Source organism: Pantherophis guttatus, chromosome 2, assembly GCF_059756535.1.
Source record: "Pantherophis guttatus breed Tessera chromosome 2, ASM5975653v1, whole genome shotgun sequence".
Classification (NCBI taxonomy): Eukaryota; Metazoa; Chordata; class Lepidosauria; order Squamata; family Colubridae; genus Pantherophis; species Pantherophis guttatus.
This window is the reverse complement of record NC_142064.1, coordinates 250,093,621-250,120,563: the sequence shown is the minus strand read 5'-3', so window position 1 is coordinate 250,120,563 and position 26,943 is coordinate 250,093,621. Positions and strand designations below refer to the sequence as shown.

The following is a 26,943-nucleotide window of genomic DNA, read 5'->3' as shown; positions in this document are numbered from 1 at the left end:
AATAACCATGTTTATACCTATATCTGTTATCTAATACATGCTTGACAAAATAAATAAATAAAATAAAATAAAAAATCTCCAAAAGCAAACGTTGCAAAGCTGGAATTCCTTCTCTTGTTTCTGCTATAGCTGAAAGGAGAAAAGGGGTTGCCGAAATACTTGTTGGAAACAAACTGCCGAGCACGATTCTTCCACAAAATTCATGTCTTTCGTCTTCAGAGGGTTGACAAAGGAGGATCAGCTATCTTGGGCTTGATGCTAATCAACATGGGAGACTCAGTTGTAAAAGTGGAAATAGCAAGGACATCAGGGAATGTGAACGTGTCGTGCTGGAGGTTTTGATTTTAAAGAAAATTAAAACCGACTGTGACCGTGTATATTAGACTTAAAGAAAGCAACATTTAATTAACCTGGGGACAATTCTAAATAGGATACCAAGACAGAAGAAGCTAATGAGAAAAGTTGCTCAAGTTGGATGGGAATTCCTAAAGAGCAAATTATTAAAAATAGAATTCCGAACAATTTCACTAAGAGAAGGCAGGATGGCTACCCAAAAAGCTTAGTGAAAAAGACACTATAGAGCAGTGTTTCGCATTGCTGGCTGGGGGATTCTGGGAGTTGAAGTCCACCCATCTTCAAGCTACCAAGGTTGAGAAACATTGCTATAGAGAATAGAAAAAGGGGCTAGGTCAGAGTACACCCAAGTAGCCGAGAACTTTGGATTTGGGGATCAGAAAAGTGAAACCTCAGAAGGAGCTGTGTGCAGAAGGCTAAAAATAAAGAATCGGTATATCTGCTGCTCATTGAAAAAGGCAAAATACTAACAAAGATAAAGCAGAGTTATCACTGATAGATATAGTCTTCTCTAAGAGAAAAACATTTTTTTCACACCAGGCAGTTGTGAAGAACAAAAATAAGGAATACAATTGAAGCTTGAAATGAAAAGAAGCGTGTCAGAGAATACCTCTTGACTTTAAATGACTTTAAATCTCCAGGACTAGGTTAATTGGATTCTAGTTACAGAAGGAACTATCTGATAATTCTAGCCAAACCTCATTTATTACTTTTGAGAAATTTAATTTTAATTTAATTTAATTTAATTTCCAATTTATATACCGCCCTTCTCCCTGAGGACTCAGGGCGGTGTACAGCCAAGATAAAAAACATAGAATACAAATATTAAAACATTTAAAAATATATATAAATTTCGGCCCGAAAGTTAAGATATCACAAACTAATTAAAAGAATCTAAAAATTTCTTCTAAGCCAACCCGGCTTGCTGAAAAAGATAGGTTTTCAGGGAACGACGGAAGGCATTGAGGTCATGGATTCTTCTTATCTCTGGGGGCAACTGATTCCAGAGGGTAGGTGCCCCCACAGAGAAGGCCCTCCCCCTGGGAGTCACCAGCCTACATTGTTTGGCTGATGGCACCCTGAGGAGGCCCTCTCTGTGGGAGCGCACGGGTCGATGGGAGGTCGTCGGTAGCAGCAGGCGGTCTCGGAGATAGCTAGGCCCTATGCCATGGAGCGCTTTAAAGGTGATAACCAACACCTTGAAGCGCACCCGGAAGACCACCGGGAGCCAGTGCAGCTCGCGCAGGAGCGGTGTTACATGGGAGCGCCATGTTGCTCCCATCACTACCCGCGCTGCTGCATTCTGGACCAGCTGGAGCCTCCGGGTGCTCTTCAAGGGGAGCCCCATGTAGAGAGCATTGCAGTAGTCAAGGCGAGAGGTGACGAGGGCGTGAGTGACTGTGCACAAGGAATCCCGATCAAGAAATCCTGGTGAAACGCCAGATGAACTAACTGGAAGAGAGCAAACAATGTCCCTGTTTTCAAAAAGGGGTAAAAGGAAGATCCAACAAATGACAGACCTGTCTGCTTGACATCAATAACTAGGAAGATTCTAAAGAAGATCATAGAATAGGATAAAATAGAATAGGAATAGAATAGAATTCTTTATTGGCCAAGTGTGATTGGACACACAAGGAATTTGTCTTTGGTGCATATGCTCTCAGTGTACATAAAAGAAAAAAAATACATTCATCAAGACTCATAAGATACAACACTTAGTGATAATCATAGGTTACTAATAAGCAATCAAATCATATTAGGAAACAAATAAAACAATATGAATTGTAAAGATACAAGCAACATGGTTATACTCATAAGCGGGAGGAGATAGTTAATAGGAAGGATGAGAAGAATAATAGTAATACAGTCTTAGTAAATAAATAAGAGCCTTGGTAGTACAGTGGTCTAAGGCACCCTGTTATTAAGCTGGTTATTAAGATCAGCTGCCTGCAATTACTGCAGGTTCGAATCTCGCCAAGGCTCAAGGTTAACTCAGCCTTCCATCCTTTCTAAGGTAGGTAAATTGTGGGGGCAATAAGCTGACTTTGTATAAATATACAAAAGGATGAAGGCTATTGCTGAGCACATTGTAAGCCACCCTGAGTCTCCGGAGAAGGGCGGCATATAAATCAAATTTTAAAAAAAAATAGTTTGACAGTGTTGTGAGAATTAGTTATTTAGCAGAGTGATGGCGTTCGGGAAAAAACTGTCCTTGTGTCTAGTTGTTCTGGTGTGCAGTGCCTTATAGCGTCGTTTTGAGGGTAGGAGTTGAAACAGTTTATGTCCAGGATGTGAGGGGTCTGTAAATATTTTCACTGCCCTCTTTTTGACTCGTGCAGCATACAGGTCCTCAATGGAAGGCAGGGTGGTAGCAATTGTTTTTTCTGCAGTTCTAATTATCCGTTGAAGTTTGTGTCTGCCTTGGTTGCAGAGACAAACCAGACAGTTAAAGAGATATAAAATTATAGAGATATTATAAAGATATCATAGAGATAAGACAGTTATAGATATTATCATAAAGAGATCAGTAAACTTCTTGAAAAGCAATTGGTGGTTATCACAAGTCAGCATGGATTTGTCAAGAGCAAATCTTGCCAGATTTATCTTACTTAATTTTTGATCAAGCAGCTTCCTTCATAGGATGTGGGAATACTGTAATAGCTCTTAACTTTTCCAAAACATTTAATTAAGTACCCCATTTGATGCAGATTAGCAAGTTAGCTAAGTGTGGGCTAAATGGCATAACAATTAAATAGAATTATATTTGGCTCAAAAATTATGCTCAAGAAGTGCTAATCATCAAATTGGAGAAAATTATCAAGTGGGATGCTACAAGGATCAGGGTTGGATCCCTTGCCTTTTAATAATTTCGTTAATTATTTGGATGAAGAGATGGAAGGAATACTTTTAAAAAATAAATTATGTTGCTATGTTAAACATAGCAACAGAAAAAGATATGGAAAAAGGAAAAATAACACACATATATATCCATTATCAAAAATATGTGCTTAAATAAGTGAAAAATAAGTAACAAAGTATATGTTGTTAAAACAATATTTACAATTCTATATATAGTTATCTAATACAAACATCATTCAAATTTATTTATTTCCATTACACTTATATGATTATCATGCTTTTTTAAACCTACTATACTTCTTATAAATAAGTTCCATATTTTCTTAAATTTATCCTACAAAATCTATGTCTTTAGGCCATCCGCTCATAGGTAGCAAGTGTAATTTAGTCTTTAATCCATAGAGTAAATGGGACCATATATTTATGTTTCCAGTGTTAAGAGTATCGGTACAGGTAGTCCTTAACTTACGACCACAATTGAGCCCCAAATTTATGTTGCTAAGTGAAAAATTTGTTAAGTGAGTTTTGCCCCATTTTATGAATTTTCTTGCCTCATTTGTTAAGTGAATCACTGCAGTTCTTAAATTAATATCCTGGTTGTTAAGTGAATCTGGCTTCCCCATTGACTTTGCTTGTCAGAAGGTTGCAAAAGGTGGATCATATGACCCCTGGACACTGCAACCGTCATAAATATGAACCAATTGTCAAGCATCCAAATAAAAACCAGATGACTGTGGGGATGCTGCAATGGTCATAAGTGTGAAAAACTGTCATAAGTCACGATATGCCATTGTAACTTTGAATGGTCACTAAATGAACTGTTGTTAAGTCAAAGACTACCAGTATTTTAGCTGTAGTAAGTGCACAAAGAATCTATTTACGTTATCCAATTGTCAGTTTCCATGTACTAGGCATGAAATTCAAGAGAATATTAGAAATGGAAGGAATGTTATGTAATCAGATTTGCAGATGACACCAAGTTGGATGAGGGCAACTAAGATCTTAGAAGACAAGACTGAAATCCCAAATAATGTTACTAGATTACCGGCCCCTTCCAAATCTATGATTCTATTATATTTGGGACAAAGATGGTTAGAATAATTAGATCAAATCACAGGAGATGGACAGGGACCTGACAGCACACTATGTGGAAATCTGAAGTCTGTTTTTTCATTAGTGGCTAATTGTATAAACAGTCCTTTTCTCTTACAGCAATCTATCACTGATGATTGATTGGCAGCAACTCTAAATAAGTGCCCATGGTTTAAGCTGTTTTATGTGTTAATTATCAAGATCAATTTTGACCATTCGAGTTAGCAAACTTGTTTTTATTGCAGGATATTGCACTGTTTGGGCTAACCTGAGGGTATGAACAGATAAGCACAATGAGAATCTTAGTAATGTATAGATGGTAAAATGCTTTTGCTTAAACTGCTACAGTATTTAGCCATGTAGGCATAAATAAACATTACTTATTGTATTCTTAGTGGATTTTATATTTTCATGGTTTGACTTCTAAAAGTCATCTGCTTATATATCACAAATATGCATATTTAGATCACATAAAGTCATACAAAAAAAAAAACAGATTGTAAGAGAACAAAGGAAGATTAACAATTTAAAAGCACTAACGAAACACCGTGTCCTCTTTCCTGTTATCGATAGAATAGAATCTAGGGCAGGAAGGGACTTTGGAGGTCTTCTAGTCCAACTCCCTACGCATAGTCAGAGGCCTTATACCAACCCAAACAGGTGGTTTGTCCAATTTTTTCTCGAAAACCTACAGTGATGGAGCACCCACAATTCCTGGAGGCAAGATGTTCCATTGATTTGTTGGAAGAAAAATCCATCTGGTTCAGTTCCAAGCTGGGAGAAAGACACTGGAAACATGGAGGCCGATTGGAAATATGGTTTAATGATGAAGCAGAACCATCAAGCACATGGTTCTGGTGCAGCTAACCACATGGAGTTGAGAGTGGGGTTTTTTTTTATACCTTCTCTTGGGCTTTGCACTTGAGCTTCTTGTTCCTGTGCAAGAACCTGTATTCTATTGGCTGTTGTCAGATTCCTATGGGGCCATGTAGGAGTTATGTAGGTGTCATAGCTGGCTCTAGAGGCAAAGTACAAATCCTAGGTGTTTGTCTGAGCTAAGTGTGGTTGAGGTTTCTGAGGATGATGCAATGTCCTTAGGAGATTGTGCAATATAGTGAGCTCTTTGTCTTCTGCTAAATGGAAGTGGGTTAATCCTACTATGTCCTGGAGGGTCATATCTTAATCCCATCATCCTGGAGTTGAAGGTCTTTTGTTTTGTAGATAGGCTGGCCCAGTCTTTCTCAATGGGCACAAAATATCTGCTGGGAGGAGGGAGCTGGGGCTTTGAGATTGTCTCCCTTAAAAAATTTTATTTTTCTTGTACGGGAAATATTTTATCTTGCCTTTTTAAATATTTCTCAAAATATTTCATTCTTCTGGAAGGGGGGGTGGCAATTCCTTAGATATTGGAATACTGCTATCATGTCTCCCCCAGTCCTTCTTTTCATTAAACTAGACATACCCAATTCCAGCAACTGTTCTTTATCTGTTTTAGCCTCTAGTCCCCTAAATCTAATTATCTAAATCTAGATCAGTCAGAATATGTTGAAAAGAATTGGCCCCAGTACAGAACCTTGGAGTGCCCCACTGCTTGTTTTCCCCCATGTAGATATAGTTCCATTGAGGACTACATGTTGAGTGTGATTGGTCAGCCAACTGCAAATCCATCTGGTGGTGCTACTGTCTATCAAGAAGTAGGCTGTGGTTTCCTTTGTCAAATGCCTTACTGAAGTCCAAGTATACTTTGTCCACCGCATTTTCCTGATGCACTAATTTAGTCACTTTTTTTTTGTATAATATTGGTACGAATACCATTAATTTTTTCACACATCTCAGTTTTGAGATACAGTACCAGCAATATGTGCAGCTAGATTTACCATCAATAGAAATGTAACATGAAGCCAAGCTGTTTAATTTTTCATCTGAAAGTAGACGCTTTTTTTTTTTTTTATGCTCACTCAACTGTTTTGGCAAATCACTGCAGCAGAATCTTACCTATTGCTCTTTCTGAAATTCCCTTTCATCCAAGCTGGATATCTGTTTTAAGCATCTGTAGGGAGATTGGTCATGTGAATTCGGTATAAAGTATGAAAGGAATGTGAATATCTTTCTGAGGTGCTGGCTATTGCATGTTTTATCTACTTTTTTTGGTGCTTGACTTTCACTATCTCAAGTCAGAAGTTCTTCTCCAGTCTGGGTTTTTCTCTAGTCTGAAGAAAAGATTCAAACTCCCAAGGCACTTGGGTGCAAAGGATATGGAACATAGGGTAATGTAACTTACTGGCACAGTTAATTTCTGAAACCTTAACACACACATACCAGAAAAGAAATGGATTTGGTTTGAGGAAAAAAATGTAGTACTTGGTGACTCATTGCTATAAAAGGTAAAGGTAAAGATTCCCCTCGCACATATGTGCTAGTCGTTCCCGACTCTAAGGGGCGGTGCTTATCTCCGTTTCAAAGCCGAAGAGCCAGCACTGTCCGTAGACGTCTCCGTGGTCATGTGGCCGGCATGACAACGCCAAAGGCTCATGGAATGCTGTTACCTTCCCACCAAAGGTGGTCCCTATTTTTCTACTTGCATTTTTTATGTGCTTTCGAACTGCTAGGTTGGTAGAAGCTGGGACAAGTAACAAAGCTCACTGCTATAAGGAGTTGAAATGGACGTTGTCTTACCTGAACGTCCCTTTTCTGGGCGCTGCGTACACTATCCATGCATGGGTTAATCCTTCAGTGCTTGGCAAACAACTGAGTGAAAACAAAAGGCTTTTGTTCCCCTTTCCGGCTCCCAAGCCACGCCTCTGGTCCCATGATCCCCCAGTCTGAACGAAGGCGCAGCGGATAAGAAACCACACCATGGTAACATATAAAGCTCAACTTTATTAACTCAAATTAACGTAAGGTAAAAGAAGGACTAGTCTCAGCCATAAGAGTGGCAGGCAGCCGTAACGGGCGAGATATGGATAGTGTACGCAGCGCCCAGAAAAGGGACGTTCAGGTAAGACAACGTCCATTTTCCTGTGCGCTGCTCCCACTATCCATGCATGGGATATACCCAAGCTTAAACTCCCTGGGTGGGGGGCTGCCTGCTCCCAGAGTCCTCCTCTGTCAGCACTTTTTGCAGGACTCTGCGGCCAAAGGATGCCTCAGCTGAGTTGAAGGCATCGATCCTGTAGTGGCGGATGAACGGTGTGAGGGATGACCACGTTGCAGCTCTGCAGATGTCCACGACCGAAGCTTGTGTGGCCCAGGCCGCCGTAGTGGCCGCACTGCGAGTCGAGTGCGGAAGGATCTTGCTGGGGGTCGGTTTGGCGTTCAAATCATATGCCATGGCGATGCAGGCCTTGATCCATCTGCTAACTGTGGCTGCTGATATCTTCTGACCCATGGACTTTGGGTTGAAGGAGACCAGGAGTCCCTCCGTCCGGCGGAAAGGAGCGGTCCGTTGGATGTAAAGGTGGATGGCACGTCGCACGTCTAGGGTGTGCCACCTCTTTTCTCTGGGGTCGCGAGGTGAGGGGCAGAAATCCGGCAGGATGAGCTCTTGAGCTCGGTGGAACCACGAGTTGACCTTCGGGATAAAGGCCGGATCCAGGCGTAGAGTCACCGTGGATTCGCGGAAGATGCACAAATCTTTGCGAACTGACAAGGCCGCTAGCTCTGAGACTCTCCTCGCTGAGGTGATCGCCAGCAGGAAGGTCACCTTAAACGATAGGTACTTAAGCGATGTCGAGTCTAGGGGCTCGAAGGGGGGCCCGGTCAGTGCCTGCAACACCAGCGGTAGATCCCATGAGGGGTAGCGGTGAACTGTGGGGGGCCGCAGGTTGGTGGCCCCATGCAGAAACCCCTTGATGCGTGGGTGGTGCGCGAGGGATTGATACGGAACGCACACAATGACCGTTGACAACGCTGCTGTCTGCCTCCGTAGGGTCGCGGGGGCCAGGCCCTTGTCTAGGCCAGCCTGTAGGAACCGCAGAATGTCCTGAATGGTGGCTGATGTGGGATCGATGTGCTGCTGGGCGCTCCATCGACAGAACGCCTGCCATGACGACTCGTAGATACGGGTCGTAGCTGGACGTCTGGCCGCCTGGATAGTGGCAACCACCTCATCTGGTAGGCTGTCCTTCTTCAAGATGACCCGTTCAAGTGCCAGACGGCTAATTGGAGCCACTGGGGCTCTGGGTGCGTGACTGCTCCCTGGCACAGGACGAGCTGCTGTGGTGGGATCAGCCATGGCTGTTCTACGGACAGTGCTACAAGGTCGGCGAACCAGGGTCTCCGGGGCCAGTTCGGGGCTACCAGGAGTAGGTCGGCTTTTTCTGCCAGTAGCTTCCGAATGACTCGCGGGAGGAGCGGGACTGGTGGGAATGCGTACAAGAGACCCTTGGGCCACCTGCATCGTAGCGCATCGTGGTCCTCCGCTTGTGGTGTCGGGTAGCGTGACACGAAGCGGGGAAGCTGAGCGTTGGTCGGGGTTGCGAAGAGATCTACGACCGGGTTGCCGAATCGTGAAGTGAGTTCTTGAAACAGGTGAGGGTGGAGCTGCCATTCCGCTTGATCTATTGTTTCGCGGCTGAGCCAGTCCGCCCTCACATTGGTTGCCCCGGAAATGTGATCTGCTCTGATCGAGAGCAGGTGTTTCTCTGCCCAGCTGAACAGCTCCGCGGATTCCATCATCAGGGCACGGGACTTCGTGCCCCCCTCCCTGTTGACGTGTGCCTTGGCCGAGATGTTGTCAGTCAGGATTAGGACGTGATGCCCCTGCACCGTCGTCTGGAAGTTGCGGAGCGCCAAGCTGATCGCTCGAAGCTCTAGGAGGTTGATGCTGCATTGTCGTTCTTCTTGCGACCACTGACCTTGTGTGACTAGGTTGTGGAGATGGGCTCCCCACCCCCGAAGGCTGGCGTCGGTGGTGAGTATCAGACGGTCTGGCTCTAGGAAGCTGGAGCCCTTGAGGAGCGACGGTGACGTCCACCACCCGAGGGACCTGCGGACCTGTGGAGTGAGGCGAACCTCCTTCTTGGAGTTGGCCCTTCCCGTTCGCTGGAAAGGAAGGAGGAACCACTGCAGGGGTCTCGAGTGTCTGCGTGCCCACGGTACGATGCCGAAGCAGGATACCATCTTCCCGAGGAGGGTTGAGAGGTGAATCAGAGAAACTTTCCTCCTCGTCAGGCACTGCCGTGTTAGGGTTCGGATGCTTTGGACTCTGTCCGGTGATAAGAATACCTGGCCGCTGGCCGAATCTATCTGTGCCCCCAGGTGCAGGAGTCTGGTGGTGGGCAGGAGCTGACTCTTTGTAAAGTTTATGGTGAAGCCGTGATCTTGGAAGACCTTGATCACCATCTCCATGTCTTTGTAAGCTTGGTCGGGCGTGGACGACAGGACCAGAATGTCGTCCAGATAGCATAGCACCCGGATCGGGACGGCCCGGAGTCTGGCCGCCACCACCGCTACCAGCTTGGTAAAGGTGCGCGGGGCCGAGGAAAGTCCGAATGGCATCGCGCGATATTGGTAGTGACTGCCCGCGTATGCGAACCTCAGGTACTGCCGGTGAAGCGGGTGAATCGGCACGTGCAGATAAGCCTCCCGGAGGTCGACTGATTGAAGGAAGTCGCCCTGTCTCACTCCCGCAAGGATGGTCTTGAGGGAGTGCATCTTGAACCTGTGGTATTGTACCGACAGGTTCAGGCGCTTTAAATTCAGTATGCCCCTCCAGCCTCCGGAATTCTTGGGTACCAAGAAGAGGGTCGAGTAGAATCCTGAGCCCCGCTGGCTGTGCGGAACAGGCTCTATGGCCTCGACCTCCAGAAGGTGGGCGATCTCCTGCGACATCAGGTCCTGAAGTTCCGAGGATCGAGGGGTTGGACAACTGACAAACCGGTGGGGCGGCTGGCCGGAGAATTCGATGGACAGACCTAAAGAGGTCGTACGCCTTACCCAGGAGTCCGAGGTCGATTTGGCCCATTGTTGATGGAAGAGGATGAGCCGTCCCCCTATGGGCCCCGAGGGCCTGGAGTCATTTTCCCCTTCTGGCGGGCTTAGGGCCGGCTCCGCGGAAGTTGCGTTTGGGCTGTTGGTGTCTTCCTCGGTCTCGGAACTGTTGTCTGTCGTTAAATCTGTCTCCCCCTTGGTAATGGGGGCGGTGCGAGGAGGACCCCCTGGGTCCGGCGCCTGCACGAAAGGGCTGATGGAGCGGGTAAGGTGTGTACCTGCGCTCCTGGCGCCTGTAGGTTGATGGGAGGATCTTCCTCTTGTCCTTCCCTTCAATGAGTAGGGGTTCCAGCGATGCACCAAACAGATCTGGTGCTTTATATGAGGAAGCCGCCAGCTTCCATTTGGCCTTGAAGTCGGCCTTCCAAGGCCGAAGCCAGAATAGTCTCCTAGCTGTAAGGGTAGAAGCCAGCGCCCTTGAGGCGAACTTGGCTGAATTCAGGGAGCTGTCAGCGGTGTATTCGGTGGCAGCTATTATCTTATTCAGATCCTGATGTAGTCTAGTGTCCTCAGGAGGGAGCCTGTCTTGTAGGTGCCGAAGCCAAATAAGCGAGGCTCTGTTGAAGAAGGACGAGGCTGTCGCGGATCTGATTGCCCAGCCAGCGGCCTGGTGCGCCTTGCGGAAGGCCCATTCCATCCTCTTTTCCTCTGCCTTGAGCGAGTCTAGAGGGTCGGTAGAGATCAGGGAGCTGGAAGACAGGGTTGCCACCGGCTGGTCTACTGAGGGGAGCACCAGGAGATCCTCTAACTCTGGGGCTGAGCAGTAGAGTTTTTTATCTAGGTTGCTGGGTGTCGCCATGGATGCAGGCTGCACCCAGGGGTTCTGAATCACCTCTGTAAATAGCTGTGGACAAGGGATGTAGTCCTTCTGCGGCTTTGAGGATTTGAAGAGGGCGTCGTGCGGACCCGCCGTTGGCGTGGAGGGCGCTGCGATATCTCCTGGCACTCCAAGGTTGGTCGTGAGTCGTGCCTTGTGGAGGAGCGACTTGAATAGGGCCGGGCGGAAAAGGCCTGTAAAGGCCGGGGTGTCCGGTGCTAGTCCTTCGTCCTCCGATAGCTCCATCTCCTCTGGGCCCTCCTCCGCTTGGTCTGATTCCTCTGATGAAGAGTCGTGACCTCGCTGTGGGATGGGATGGGGCTGAGGGTGGACCGGCCGCGCCTGGCTGGGTGCGGTTTGTACAGGAACCTGCGCCGCCTGCTGCATTGATGCCGTGAAGAAGGATGACAGAGCCGCCGAGAACATGGCCTGGAAGTCCACTGGGGGTGCCAAGCCCAGTCCGCCTTGACCCTGTGGGTCTACCCTTGAGGGTGTGGCACTTGCCTCCCTGGCCCTGCGGTGCTGGTTTGGTGTGGGGGAGGTAGGAGTCTCCCGTCCGGGCCTTGACGCTGTCTCGGTGCGCGGTGTTGCGCGCGAGGGCCCAATCCCCTCAGGGGTACTGGGGGTGACTGTGATGTCGGCCACAGATGTAAGTCCCCGTTCCGCCTCTCTTGGGGAGATGGAGGTAGGCTCCCCAGGTGTAGGATCCCTGGACGGGGTTCCTGAAACCGCCTTGTGCGCCCTCTCCCACTGTCGCTCTAGGGCGTTGTGTCCCCTCAGGGCGTCCCTATCTTGGAAGGGTAGGGAACCTTCTGAGGCCGCCCTGCTGGCCGAGCTCGCGTGCCTCTTTTTTGATTTCTTCTTCCCCCTTTTATCGCATGTGCGTGGGGGGCTTAATTCCAGCTCCATGTCTGACGATGGGGGGGAGTGAGACATGGCTGAGTCGGCTGTGTGAAGTAGGTGCCTTGTTCTGTCGCTCACAGGCGTTGAGTGAGCGCCTCGGGCCCCCCCCGAACCTCTTCAGACGGTGGTGGTAGAGGTGGTTTGATGCCCCTTCCAGCTGTGGGGGGGGGGTGCAGGTCTGCGGCTGGCTCCCTGGTGGGTTAGGGAGGCACAAGCCTGAGAGTCTCGCGCAAAATGGCGGCCCGAAGGTCCACCAATATGGCGCTGCCACGTGGTGCGCTTCACCACTAGGGCAGACCTGGCAGCGGACTTATAATGGCGGCCCGAGGGTCCGACCAAACGCCGCGCAATCCCCTTAACGAGGGCTATTCTGTAGTGCAGGGGGGGCTGCCTCCTTCTTCCGGCGCTTGTTCTCGCGCCCTCGCTCCGATGCAGCCCTGCGGCGTCGGCTTGAAACGCGGCTTTGGTGACTTCGCCGCGTGGGCGGCTCGCTTCCGGCTCCGCCGGCCAGCTGATGCGCGCGCCGGCGCTCTTCAAAGATGCCTCGTGGGCGGCCGGCGCTTGGGGCTCCGCCGGCCAGCTGACGAGCGCGCCGCGGTTTCTGAAGCTGCCGCGTGGGCGGCCGGCGCTTGTGGCTCCGCCGGCCAGCTGATGCGCGCGCCGGCGGTATTCACGGTTGCCGCGTGGGCGGCCGGCGCTAGGGGCTCCGCCGGCCAGCTGAAGCCTCCGGCGTGGGGCGAAGAGCAAAGAGCTTCTTCAGAGGAGAGAGCTGTATGAGGCTAGGGGGCTGGCGAGCGAGCGTGTGATCGCTCTGCTCCACTCCCCCTCCTCCGCTCAAATTCGCCCCACACAGTAGTCAAAGAATAGGAAAAAAAGAAAAAAAGGAGAAAAAGGTTAACACGAAGGGGAGCTATTCAAAAATAACGTAAAAGCCTAACGCTCAAGGAAAGGAGAAAGCCTTAAAAGAAATGGAGAAGAAAACCCCCACAGACACACAATACCTTAGCAATCTGTGGAGCTCCAAAAATCACTACAGTGTTTGCCAGCAACTGAGTGAAGACTGGGGGATCATGGGACCAGAGGCGTGGCTTGGGAGCCGGAAAGGGGAACAAAAGCCTTTTGTTTTCACTCAGTTGTTTGCCAAGCACTGAAGGATTAACCCATGCATGGATAGTGGGAGCAGCGCACAGGAAAATAAAGCTGACCAGGTCCATCAAATCATGAAATGTGAGGTGTGCCTGTGGCTGAAGATACATTGTCAGATGTGTCTTGGAGATGAGCAGGAGGCAAGCTTCCCCAAAACCCTAAACTGCAGCAATCCTTATATCAGGGAAACAAGTCCTGCCTTGCCAGAGACTTGGGATTCTTCAGTCAGGTCTAGTAACTCTGATTCTGATCTGAAAATCCGACTATCCAGCTAACTGCACAGTCCAAAACTGTCACGCTGCCTCAGAGGACCATAAATTTTGGCAGGAAAGCAGTTGAGCTACTGTAGGAAAACTGATGATTCACAGCTATGTGCTGGTAGTAGAATTACAGAGAAGTATTTTAGTCTTTCTTTACAAAGGGGCCAGTTGTTGAAAATACCTCTTCCACAGTATCTGCTGCTAGCTACTATGTTCTTGTTAGACCTTCCTTTGGTCTGTTGTTCCACTGTACTCCTTAACTCCTCTCTAGTTTTTGTTCAGCTTGCTGAGACTTCTGGGGCAGAATACGATTGCCTGAGATGCCTTAACACAAGCTTGATTGCCTTTACTGTAGGACTGAAAGGTATTTACAGCTCTGTAATTAAGTTTAATGGGCAGGCTTCAGGAGACATGGAAAACACAGAGCAAGGCTCAGCGTTGTTCCAAAACACCTCCCAAGGCTGATAAATCCTCTGACAATGTACCCTTCTCATTCATCCACATGGAGACAAATGACACCGCAAAGACAAGCAACGCCTTATTGTTACTGACTTTGAAGATTTAAAAAATCAGAGGCTTATCAAGACCATGCCCTCCATTGTCTCTAGGTCGGTCTTTCTCAACTTTGGTAACTTTTAAACTGTATGGACTTCAACTTCCAGAATTCTGAGAGCTGAAGTTCACACAACTTAAAGTGGCCAAGGTTGAAAAATACTGGTCTATGACCTAGGACTCAAGAGTTTGGCAAACAAAATGAGCAGAGGTATTCAGCCGGTTTGGACTGGTTCAAACGAACGGGTAGCGGCAATCACGGCTGCCCCCCTCCGCCCCCCTGCTCCAAGTTGTGATATTTAGGCATGTTTTCGAGGCCGGGCGCGTGTGCGGTGAACCGGTGTTACAGGTAAGTGAAACCTACCCATGAAAATGAGCATAAAGCAAAGGCAACGGTTAGTTTGAACTAAATTTGACTTGCTGTGCCTTCTTGGACTTCCTCCATGTACCGCAATTGCCTTGGAAGAAGGTAATGGCAAACCACTTCCAAAACAAGCTTGTAAAGTAAAATGCAGGGATTATTCCAGGCAGTCGCCAGCAGCCAACACTCTTAAGTCTAAGGCGTCCGCGCACACACACAAACACACACACACACACCGCCTAAGGTACAGCCCCGAATCTCCCTCCTGGCGTCCCGTCTAAATACTCAGCAGGCCTAAACAGGGTTAGCTGTTTGTCTTCCAAACATTGGAAGACAATGTCTGCCATGATGAAAATATAGCAATGAAAGGATATCATAGGTTCAAAAAGAATGGAAGCAAAAGAAAGGGAGGAATTGTTGTTTTGTGCCAAAATGATTCACATCTGCTTAGAAATCCAAGTGAATTAATTAGGCAATAATGTTGAGTGCATCTTAGTTAAATGAAAAAAAATGAATTAAAGCAATATTGGTGGTCTTATGATTTTTCTCGTCAGCTGCCAGGCCCAAGTCCAAAGACAACACAATGAGGTTTATTCAAACCCAGTTCTTTATTTACCTATACCTAGTAGGTAGAAACCTGTGAGACTAAAGCTATAACCTTCTAACCCAGGGGTAGGCAAGCTTAAACACTCAAAGAGCCACAAAGGTCCTAACCAGAAGCCCCCATTCAATTCTGGAGCCAACCGGAAGTCCAGTTCCCTCACCATAGAGTCTCCTCCTAGTGCGGCATCCGTTTTCATCTGCTGACCGGAAGTCCGGTTCCCCCACCATAGAGTCTCCTCCTAGCATGGCATCCTTTTTCCTGTGCCTGTCCTAACCGAAAGCCCTACCAATTCTGGAGCCGACCAGCAACAGGGAGCTGCAGCAGAGGGATGAAAGAGCTACATATGGCTCCAGAGCCACGGGTTGCTGACCCCTGTTCTAACCTAACGATATCCAGGTAGTCCTTGACGTACGGCCACAATTGAGCCCAAAACTAAGTGGGACATTTGTTAAGTGAATTTTGCCCCATTTTACAACCATTCTTGTCGCAGTTGTTAAGTGAATCACTGCAGTAGTTAAGTTAGTAACCCAGTTGTTAAATGAATCTGGCTTCCCCATTGACTTTGCTTGTCAGAAGGTTGCAAATGGTGATCACATGACCCCAGGACCCTGCAACCGTCATAAATATGAGTCAGTTGCCAAGTGCCTGAATTTTGATCACGAGACCATGGGGATGCTGCAACGGTCGTAAGGGTGAAAAATGGTCCTGTCACTTTTTTCAGGGCCGTTGTAACTTCGAATGGTCGCTAAATGAACTGTTGGTAAGTGGAGGACTACCTGTAACCTATAGGGAATTCTTTATTAAGGAAGTGAAAATAGCACAAGCATTGGAGGAAAGTGTTCATGTAATGCTAGAGATCTTGTTTTTAAAGGAAACTTATGCCAGATGTGTTCAGAGGTGAATTGTGGACTTTTTTTTTTTAAGTAAATATTCATAAACCTGGGGCAATTTACAAGTTGGGTTCTGTAATAGGAGAAATAGATTGGAAAAAGAATGCTCAAGACGGGGTGGGACATCCTGAAAAAAGGATATAACCAGTGGTGGGATTCAGCCAGTTCGCACCACTTCGGGAGAACCGGTTGTTAATTTTCTGAGCAGTTTGGCAAACTGGTTGTTGGAAGAAATCATTAGGGCAGAGAACCGGTTGTTAAATTATTTGAATCCCATCACTGGATATAACTAAAAGCAAACTTGCAAAGAATTTCAATGAAGGGGGAAAAAAATGAGAGAACAACAGAAGAAATGTAGTTACACAACAAGCTTAGTGAGGATCTGAAAGCAAAAAAAAAAGAAAGAAAGAAAGAAAGAAAGAAACATAGGAAATGGAAAGCGGACCAGCTCCCAAAGGAAAAGTGCTGAGAGCATGAAATTGGGAAAGAGGCCTGGGAATGTTTCTTGCATCCAAAGTGGATTTGTTGTAGGGAAGGCAGTCTTAGGACTAAGACGTCATAACAAGGACGTTCGTTTCTGTTTTTTGTAATTCTTGTGGATTTATTTTGGTTGTGAGCTGCCCGGAGTTGTGCTCTAAAGATGGCCAGCCCTCTTTTAAATAAAACTAAAATAGACCAGTGCTTATATTTTGTTCTTTAAAATTTATTGAGAGTAGAAAAAGTTCAGTCTTGCTGGGATTGTTGCAGTGCTGTGTTCATCTCAAACACTTATGTAAATATGTTTTAACTACATAGCTGTCAGCAAGAGAGGTGGGCGTCACATACTGTAGCAAGCGGCTCGCCCAGCACCGGAAATGTGCGCGCGCCATCCATGCATGCATGCGATGTCAAACAACACAGCAATTCGCTCGCATGCACCATCCACACATGCATATGACATTAAACAACACAGCAATTCGCTCGCATGCACCATCCACACATGCATATGACATTAAACAACACAGCAATTCGCTTGCGCACACTGTCCACACATGCATACGGTGTCAAAAAAACAGTGATATAGGACGGGATTGCACCCAGGTGGATGGGCGGGTTCACCCATAGGTCGTCACTACTGGTCTGAACCAGCTGGATACCTCCTTTCCTGGGATCACAGGAAAGGAGGTATCTTTCGTGAACTCAAAATGAGACCCAGCCACTTGAAGGTGTTTTTCAGAGAGATGCTGCGTTCATATTCCCACGCGCTCCAAAGCGGTTTTTGCATATGGAATCCAAAGCGTTGCGCAATCCTACAACTAATATGGGACATTTCTTGATGGCCCCTTGAAATGTTCAAGATGAAATCGCAAGATAAAGTGTTGTAATGGGTGACTTCAGTGGTTGTTGTTGTTGTTGCTGCACAAACTGGTAAAATACATCTTTCCATCCAAGCAGCCATGGATGGAAATTAATCAAGGAGAGAAGCAACCTAGAACGAAGGAGAAATTTCCTGACAGTTAGAACAATTAATCAGAGGAACAACTTGCCTCCAGAAGTTGTGAATGCTCCAACGTTTTTAAGAAGTTTTTAAGAAGATGTTGGACAACCATTTGTCTGAAATGGAGTAGGATCTCCTGCCTGAGCAAATGATTAGACTAAAAGACCTCCAAAGTCCCTTCCAACTCTGTTAGTCTATTATTCTGATCATATCAAGGAGGTACTAACATCATATATATATATATATATATATCATATATCATATATCATATCATTAGTATTGTGTTTTTTTTTAGATATCCACAACAGTTAACAGTGAATCTGGAGAGATGCCTAGGACATGGCATGAGAAATAAATGGCACTGAACTCCTTTTCAGTAGTGAGCACTATACTGATATACATAATTCAAGCTAGAAAACCTGAAGAATTCCAACACATTTTTTATTTATTTTGGAGAAATAACCTGATTTAAAAAGAAAGGACCGGCAAAAAGAAAAGGCGAGGAGGAGTACACCACAGCATCATATCTCAGCAGAATGTATTCAGCAAGAACATATGTGCTTTGCAGTTGTAGGAAAGAAGCTGTAAATTGAAATGATCCCCAGTTCAGCAAGAACCTTACTAGATCAACCTTAAAGGGTTTCCAGTAGAACATTCTCTACTGCAGACTGACTAGCCAAGCGCTTCTAAGAAGCTCACAGGTCAGGTCAAGAAAATAAGAACTCCTCTCCAGAATTGTTCTCTGGCAATGTTTCTTTAGGCCTATGGACTTCAACTCCCAGAATTCCTCCTCGGGAATTCTGGGAGTTGAAGTCTACACATCTTGAAGTTATTGAGTTGAGGGGGGGAGGGAAATTGCTCTATAGTAAATAGCCTTTAAGGCATGCCCAAAGGACAAGAAGAACAATGAGTACAAGCTTGCGCAAAAGAAATGCAACTTTCTTTAATGATAATGATAATGATAAAAATAAACAAACAAACAAACAAACAAACAAATAAATAAATAAGAGATACAGAGAGATTTTATAAAGGAACATATTGCTAATGAAGCTAAATCCAGCACACAAAATCCTTAAATCAGAGCAGGGAACTGGCTTGGGAGATGGTTGAGCAGCTGAATGACATGGGAATACTAATGGAAGGCAGTAGAAAACTGAATTAATCCTTTGATTAATCAGACAACAGATGTCTTCGTTACAGAAGATGTAGGTCAGCTACCTGTGCTTGAGCTGATATAGAAAGCTAGGAAAGGAGTCTGAGGAGATGAAGCAACTAACGATGGAAAAAGCTTATTCTAAGGTTTATTAACAATTTAACGCCTTCAAGTTCAGATGGAAATGCTTTGAAGAAAACCAATGAATATTGCCTAGTATCATACACATAACCTGCTGCTAAAAGATGGCCGTGACTTTTTATTAACAAATTGAAAACCTTCAGATCATTCAAGTGAAACTTGTCTTGTCTCTCATCTACTTCCTACAAATATGCAATGCTTTGGATCCAGTATCACAAAGGTTTCTCGGAGCAAGTGCGTGCATCTTCCAATACTTCCCTTTCCTGGGATTTTATGATGGGGCCCTTGGTTTTCTTTGAGCTTGGGTTTTTTTTTCTTGCAGACATTTTATTACCCAACCGCTTAACATCATCAGTGCTAGAGGGGGTGGGTGGGATTTGCTTTCTTTTTTATATACTAGTGGCTTTAAGATGTTAACTAGTTGGGTAATGACTCTTCTACAAGAAAGCTTAGAGAGCACCAAGGTCCCCACAGTTCAATCCTGTGCTACAGATATTCTTCTATCAGCATTTTATAGTAGCTGTGTGATGCAGGAAAACATGATTTTAAATTAAGGAGGTGCCTACAGGGTGTAACCAGGTGTTTTAGAATGGGAGTGGCTGTACTTTTCTACAGCCTTGCTGTACCACCTTCAATCATCACATCATACAAATTGTCTTTGTACTTTTGGAGCATCTCATCACCTCCATCCAACAATTACATTCACAAATTTCCACTTTCTATTGCAAAAAAATTCACCACCTGTTCATTCTCAAAAATAACCCACCCATGTTATCATAACTTCTTTTATATTGGCCACTTATTTTTAAATTGGATCTATGTTAATTCAGCAACTATACATTCTTCAACCTGTCTCCTCTTGTTTTACAACATCCACTTCTCAAATGCCCCATTGCTAGTGCATTCAACATACTAGTATATTTCTTCTACTGTCCTCTCACTTCCATATAGCATAGTGGGCAAGAATAGGCACTAATACACCGCCAGTTTCCATTCTTCCAAGAAGCATTTCTTCATTAGATAGACCACAGTTGCAATTTGCAATTGCAATTGCATTTGCATGTTTTCTTGTTTTTTTTAATAGTAGTTTGATTAAAGTTTATAATTACAGACAATAAAAATTAAGGCAAACTGAAAAAAAGTAGAAAAAGAATAGAAAGTGCAGAAAAGAAAAGAAAAAACAGACAGAAGAAAAAGAAATATACAAATAGTCCTCGACTTACTACTACAATTGAGCCCAAAATTTCTGTTGTTAAGTGAGACATTTGTTAAGTGAGTTTTGCCCCATTTTATGACCTACCTTTCCTCAGTTGGTAAGTGAATCACTGCAGCTGATAAGTTAGTAACAATGGTTGTTAAATGAATCAGGCTTCCCCATTGACTTTGCTTGTCAGAAGGTTGTGAAAGATGATCACATGACCTCGAGACACAGCAATGGTCATAAGTATGAACCAGTTGCCAAGTGTCTGAATTTTGATCACATGACCATGGGGATGCTTCAAAGTAACTGTAAAAAATAGTCATAACTCACTTTTTTCAGTGCAGTTGTAATTTTGAGCAGTCACTAAGTGAAGTGTTGTAAGTCAAGGACTACCTGTATGAAGAAGTGGCTCTTCACCTTCATCACAGCAAGTATAAAAAATTTTATCCTTATCGCCTTCTCTTAAAATACAACAAGCAATCATTTTTTCCTTATATATCATCTCTTCTTATCTATAAACTAATCCATAAAGCGATATCATTTCAGTCCTGGTGTCAGCAAAAATCTGTTAAGAGTTGCCAGAGATAACATGTATTTTAACCTTGATTAAACGCTATATTTTTTCCTTTTATTTCTCACAATCTTTAATCCCTTCAAATACTGTTATAGAAAATTGATTCCTTTTCATTTTTTTCTTTGTGCCTCTCACAAAATTCTTCAAAACTTTAACAAGCCTCTTTTGTAAATCCAATATAGGGAAGTTATCCAAGTCACTTTTTCGGTTTGTTATTTGTACCATATATCCTTTTTCATTAGTAAGACCTATGCTTTCCTTTGTATATCCAATGTACCATCTTTTTCTATATTCCATTTTGTGGCTTGCCATTTTTAAATCCACTTTCAAATCAGCCGTAGCCTTGTCTGATAAAAGTTATTCCTCTTCCATAAAATCTTTTAGACACAGCCTATCACAGACCTATTCAAATTAATTTCCCAGTTCATTATTCAAAAACATTCTTTAGTGTTTAATATTAAAGTAGTTTGTTACATTTTATAATTGTAGGTTGAATTTTTGTGGTCTTTTTCTTTAGTTTAGTTTAATCTTTAGTTCCCTCTGGTATCCAATTTTTAAAAGCTTATTTTTTTTTAAAAAAAAAATCAAAATAAAGCATTATCCCACAGGAAAGTGATTTCTGTAGGCATTCTCTCCTGTGCCTCACTTAATCCCCCTCCCTGCTTAGCAACAGAATTGCCAATCTGAGTTGTGGTCATTAAATGAGGACTACCTGTAATGCTCCTGTAGTTTTTGCGATTATGAATTATATGATCTTTGCACCACATTTTTCCAATCAACATCATTCTCTCTCTCTCTCTCTCACTCTCTATCTCTACACACGCACACATAGAGTAAGTCTTACAGCGGCTCCATACGCAAACCACATCCATATTTAAACATTTCCACCAATTACATCCTCTATTTCTGCAGCTTTACCATTTCCCCCCATTTTCATAGGATTTGTGATTTCCTTTTCATCAACTTTTATTTCAGTTCCAGTCTGACATATCCCTCTCAATCCTATTACTACAGATTTGCTGCTCTCCATTATTATAGTTTGAGTCAACTTGAAAAGGGAAGTTGGACAAAATGTACTGTGTATAATCAGTGGCTGCTAGTCATTAAGAATACTTATTATCTCTTAATGCCCATTGTTGTGGTACATGAATGGAAGATGCTGTTGCTTACACATACACATGCTTCAGGGGTGAAATCCAAAATTTTTCCCTACCGGTTCTGTGGGCGTGGCTTGGTGGGCATGGCAGGGGAAGGATATTGCAAAATCTCCATTCCCACCCCACTCCAAGGGAAGGATACTGCAAAATCTCCATTCCCTCCTCTCCTGGGGGAAGCATATTGCAAAATCTCCATTCCCACCCCACTCTGGGGCCAGCCAGAGGTGGTATTTGCCGGTTCTCTGAACTACTCAAAATTTCTGCTACCGGTTCTCCAGAATCCGTTAGAACCTGCTGGATTTCACCCCTGACATGCTTCCCAGAAGTATTTGAACAACTATTCTGAGAACAAGAATGCTGATTTCTTATACCCTCAAGCTGAGCCCTTACAGTCATTTGTACATGGGCAAGAAAACGAGACAATCTAATTCTAGGAAGATGAACTGGGCACATCAAGCTTGTCTCATAGACAATCTTCTCAATTTCTCAATGTTATTTCTTCAATTCTTCTCTAAAATCTTATGGACTAGAAACTTGTTGTAACCTTCCTTTTTCGTGAAAGCAGAACATCCCAGGGCACTTACTCAGATATTGGATTCTGTAGTCTGAGCAGCACAGCTGGATCGAAATACAGCAAGCTGTGACAGTAGTAAAATTTTGCAATTGAATCTATTTTGACTAAGGCCTTTCGTTTTTCATCTTTGGCTGTGTCCAGTGCACCTGCCAGATTTTTGGCATTTCTTTCTTCTGATTTGCTGATCAAGAAACCAGCAGTATCTTCTTTGCTTTCTGCTTCTTACATTCCACTGGCTTTCCTTTGACTTTACAAATTATAGTTCTAAATTGGACTGCTTGATTGCAAAGCTCTCTGGTGTGAACTCTGTCAGAATGTAAAACAAGGGGAAGCCCCAGATTTTTGGGAAAGTTTGATTATGTCTGGAGAAATATATACAGAGGTGGGTTTCAGCAGGTTCTGACCAGTTCTGGAGAACTTGTAGCAGAAATTTTGAGTAGTTTGGAGAACCGGTAAATACCACCTCTGACTGGCCCCGCCCCCATCTATCCTCTGCCTCCTGAGTCCCAGCTGATGAGGAGGAAATGGGGATTTTGCAGTAACCTTCCCCTGCCATGTCCAAGCCATGCTCACCAAGCCATGCCATGCCATGCCATGCCATGCCATACCCACCAAGCCACGCCCACAGAAACGGTAGCAAAAAATTTTGAATCCTACCACTGAATATATATCTATATACGAAGAAGAAGAATGACATTAGTCTTATCTACAGCTCTTCAGTCCCTTTATTCCTGCCCCATTAATTTGTTCTTGTTATTTTGCTATAAGGTGGGACAGTCCAGATTAATGTTTCCCAACCTTGCCTCCTTTAAAATGTGTGGACTTCATCTCCCAGAATTCCCCAGCCACATGCCTGCCATGTTGGCTGAGGAATTTTGGGAGTTGAAGTCCACGCATCTTAAAATAGGCAAGGTTGGGAAACACTGATCTAGACCTCTGACAATCAAGGGAACTATACCTGTTGCTAACTCCATCTGAGGTAATTCCTCTCAGATGAAACAGCCTTTTCTACCATCCCTATTGCAAAAGACTTCTTGGCTGCCTGCAACCTTCCTAACTAATCCTCCCCGCCCTGCCGACCTCCATTTCTCTTATCTCAGTCCCAGGACACGAGTGCTGTTCCGGTCACTGAATAATTCTTCTGTGCTCTGAGTTCGGCCATTTGCGACTCCTTTTTCCTCTCCTCCCAAGACGATCTTGTTGTAACAATCGCAAGGCCCTCTACCCTTGCACTAGGAGGAGACGGTTGCTATGACTTCAATGAAAGAAACCTTGTGCTGGTGTGTTGGTTGCTTCCGGGAGCCATTAACGCCTGACCCCCCATCTGGTCCATCAATTTCCCCAACACGCAGGTTTCCTTGTTCAGCCGATTCTCCCACAATGCTGCCCCACTGTCAACCCTTTGAGATGGGCAAGGTCAGAAAACAGGAAGCATTAGGAGTCTTGCAGCTGGGGTAGTAATAGACTCTTGAAAGCCTGTCAGAGGGCCCCCTCCCCTCTTTATTTTGTTTTATACCCAGGAGTTGTGTTTTAAGTTTCTTCTTCAAGCTTTCTATTTTCCCAAGATCCAGACGTCCTTTATATAGCTGCTTAACATTTCCCTTCACTTTCTCTCAGTCAGACCCACATTCCTTTACATACTTTTCAGTTCTGTTAAGCAGCTCCTTGTAAGCAAGATTTTGCCGGCTTTCCTTCTCTTCAAGGGAAGTGCGGTTTTCAGAGCTCTTGCGTAAACCTCTTCAAAGCAGAGGGAAGCGGCCTTCTATACACGTCTTTTCTTCCTCCCTTCCCCCCAATTTTATTAACGCTACAAATAAAGCGATAGCGAACGCGTGTGCACAAATCATTCTCTTGTGATTTAGCCAAAGTTGACTGTGAAGGTCTCTCTTCCCTCCTGGCATGGTTTTTTTTTCTTTATAGACAAATCCACTTCTCCTCCAGAATTATCCTTGGAAAGATCCAAGGAAAAAGGCTGCCAACAGATTCCTGGTCTTAGCATGTAGGAAGTCAGAATGGATGCCATTTGATAACTAACATCAGTTACTATTAGTCACAGTGCCTATGTGGAGATTCAGTGTTCTGGATTCAGAGATTCCGGAGACCATGGATGGGGAATTTCAGGGAAATATCCCATTAGCCATTACAACAAATTGCATGCTATCCATTACCTAAGCCCCGTCAGTTATGTTTTTGGATAAGCCATTGGTGTGGGGGGGGGGGAATTGAAAAGCTTTTTATGCTCGTTGGTAAGTTATAACCTTGAAAAGTCCAAGAGTCAATAAATACAAAGCTAATTCAGGTAGTCCTCGACTTAACAGCAGCTCATTTAGTGACCTTTCAAAGTTACAGCGGCCCTGGAAAAAAAGTGACTTACGATCGTTTTCCACACTTTTACGACCATTGCAGCATCCCCATGGTCGCATGGTCAAAATTTGGATGCTTGACAACTGCTTCATATTTGTGACGTGTGCTCATCTTTTGTGAACCTGACAAGCAAAGTCAATGGGGAAGCCAGATTCACTTAACAACCATGTTACTAACTTAACAACTGCAATGGTTCACTTAGCAACTGCGGCAAGAAAATTGTAAAATGTAAAATTTACCTAACCTCACCTAACAAATGTCTCGCTTAGCAGCATAAATTTTGGGCTTAGTTGTGGTCGTAAGTTGAGGACTAGCTGTACTTGCATCTTAGATCAGTGAATCATCATTATCCAGGCAGTGGTCTGGACTCAATAAAAAGTTTGAAAGCACATTGCTTTTCCAGCTTCTGTTGTCAGAAATGGCAATTACTGTACCTATGGCAATATTGTAGGATAGCAAGGGGAGTTGTGTGAAAGCGGCACCTGCTAAAAATTGAAGACCAATAGTTTATCTGTACTATAGTTGTCTTTTCAAATTGTTAATCTGGATTGTTCCCTTCAGGTAAGGCATCCAGTATTACTATAAATCAAGTTTGTGGGCGTCAATTGAAATAAATATTCTGAAGGGTTTTTTGTTTTAAATGCTCTCCTTGTGAGCTTGCTATTGCAGAATCGATGCTTCTGTGTTTCTTTTGGCTTTACTTCATCCAAATATGCCCGGCTTGTATTATGATTTAATACTAACACAGTATACCAACTAGCTCTGCCTTCTGGAACGACAGGAAGAACGTAGATGACAGATTTGAAAAGTATCTTGTTGGAAGATGAAGATGAAGATCCACATGCTCTGAAGAGTTCTCCACTTTGCTGCCACCAAATCACCTTACCTCTTAAATTCTATTTTTTTTTTTGCCTTCCACCTGCTCAGATGCCTGCTTTTTGCAATCCGAGTCCTGTCTGGGAAGGGCTGTTGTTTCCCAGAAAACTGGGAATGTTGCTTCAGGTTGGGAGCTCTCCTCTGGCTGGGAACGGCCGGATAAAGCTCAGTTTGTGCCCTGCAAAGGACTTGAGCGATGGGGGGGGGGACCTCTGGCCTGTATGACACGGTGTGGGTATGCACTTGTAGGGACACAACATCTGTTTCTTGGGCTCTTAAGCATGATGGCTATTGGATCTTGCAGCTCCAAGATAACCACTGCCTGGTTTGGCTCAATTCACTTGCTTTGAACTAGAGCACTTTTCTTTGGCATGTCTTTTCACTCTTAGAAGGGAAGCTCCATGGGCTCTGTGGTCCTCCGTATCTTTTTTATTTATTTTTTTTAATGCCCCTGCTGACCATTTGCATTGCCGTGTAACTTTTAAGGCGCTAAAAAAACGCCAGTGAACCTTTTTTTTTTTAGCAGAAGACCTGAACGAAGCCACTGATTTGCATCATCTCCTCTCTCTCTGCTTCAGATCAACTGACCTTTCCCTTCCCGGATCCTCCATTTCCACCGACTTTGGCAGCTGGCAGCTGGTAACAGGGAGCGGCAGTATACAGGAGCAGACTGACTCCTCCTCTCTTTGCAGCTTCCCAGATGAGCTCCCTAACAGTTCCTTGTAAGTGCTTGAGATCTGTGAGTGGAAGGACCCTGCTTTGCATGTTGGAGGCCTCTGGTTCAGTCCCGGGCATCCTAGAATTAAAAGAACCAGTCCAGGAAAAATGCATCTTCCTAAGGATCCTCAGGAGCCACTTACCGGTCAAGACTGATACGGTCAATCTAGGCTTGCTGGCTCATTGGTCATAGGGTAAGGGTTTCTTACAAATCCATGCCTAGGAAAACCAGAGCTTGGCTGGCAATCAGATTGGCTTTTCCTCAAGTCCTGGGGCCAAATATTATGTAGCTCATATGATCCTCAGATACCTGTGGACTTCTCCATCCATCATTTTTTTATTTTTTTTTGCGTACCGTAAGTAGACCTTGGATGCTTGGATCATACCTGTCAAATTTAAATTCTGTCCTCCCAACCCCCATTAGGGGGCACACAACCAACTGCTCTTAGTACCCATTGATTTTCAGCGTGGGCTTTTTATTTAACCCAGCCTTCCTCATTATTAACTTCTTCCATGCAGCCCTTGAGATTGCGAGGCTCATTTCAGGATTTAATTTGTTTAAGCTGCATCTTTGAGCGAAAGTATTCCCTCGGATTATTTCCTAAGGTATCTCTTCTTAGGCATAGGGATTCTCTTCTCTTTCTTTCCAGGGTCCTTCACAAAGCCAGCAAAGGAATAAGCAGTCAGTGGAATCATCTTTCCTTTCTATTCTTACAATCCAATCCTATGTATTTTGGTCAAGAACTGTTGCAGACATTGTGCTCCAAAAGGGGGGGGGAGGGAAAACCAGATCCGTAATAAATGTATCTCATTTTGAAAGGTAATGTTCTAAGTGGCAGGTCAGGATAAGTATTATGAGATGGCCTGTTTTTGCCTCTTT

The 26,943-nt window shown here is 44.6% G+C and overlaps 1 protein-coding gene across 4 annotated transcripts in view; it reads left to right on the top strand.

The window, feature by feature from the left end:
• MTMR14 (myotubularin related protein 14) overlaps positions 1–26,943 on the top strand; it is a 123,504-nt gene that overhangs the window by 82,953 nt on the left and 13,608 nt on the right. For 2 of the 4 annotated variants that reach the window (XM_034431758.2, XM_034431757.2), the window contains exon 18: positions 25,925–26,068. The exons of the other annotated variants lie outside the window; for them this stretch is intronic. In XM_034431758.2, coding sequence (XP_034287649.2) covers positions 25,925–26,068 — 144 coding nt within the window. The remainder of the gene's footprint in view (positions 1–25,924; positions 26,069–26,943) is intronic. 4 annotated transcript variants of the gene reach the window in all.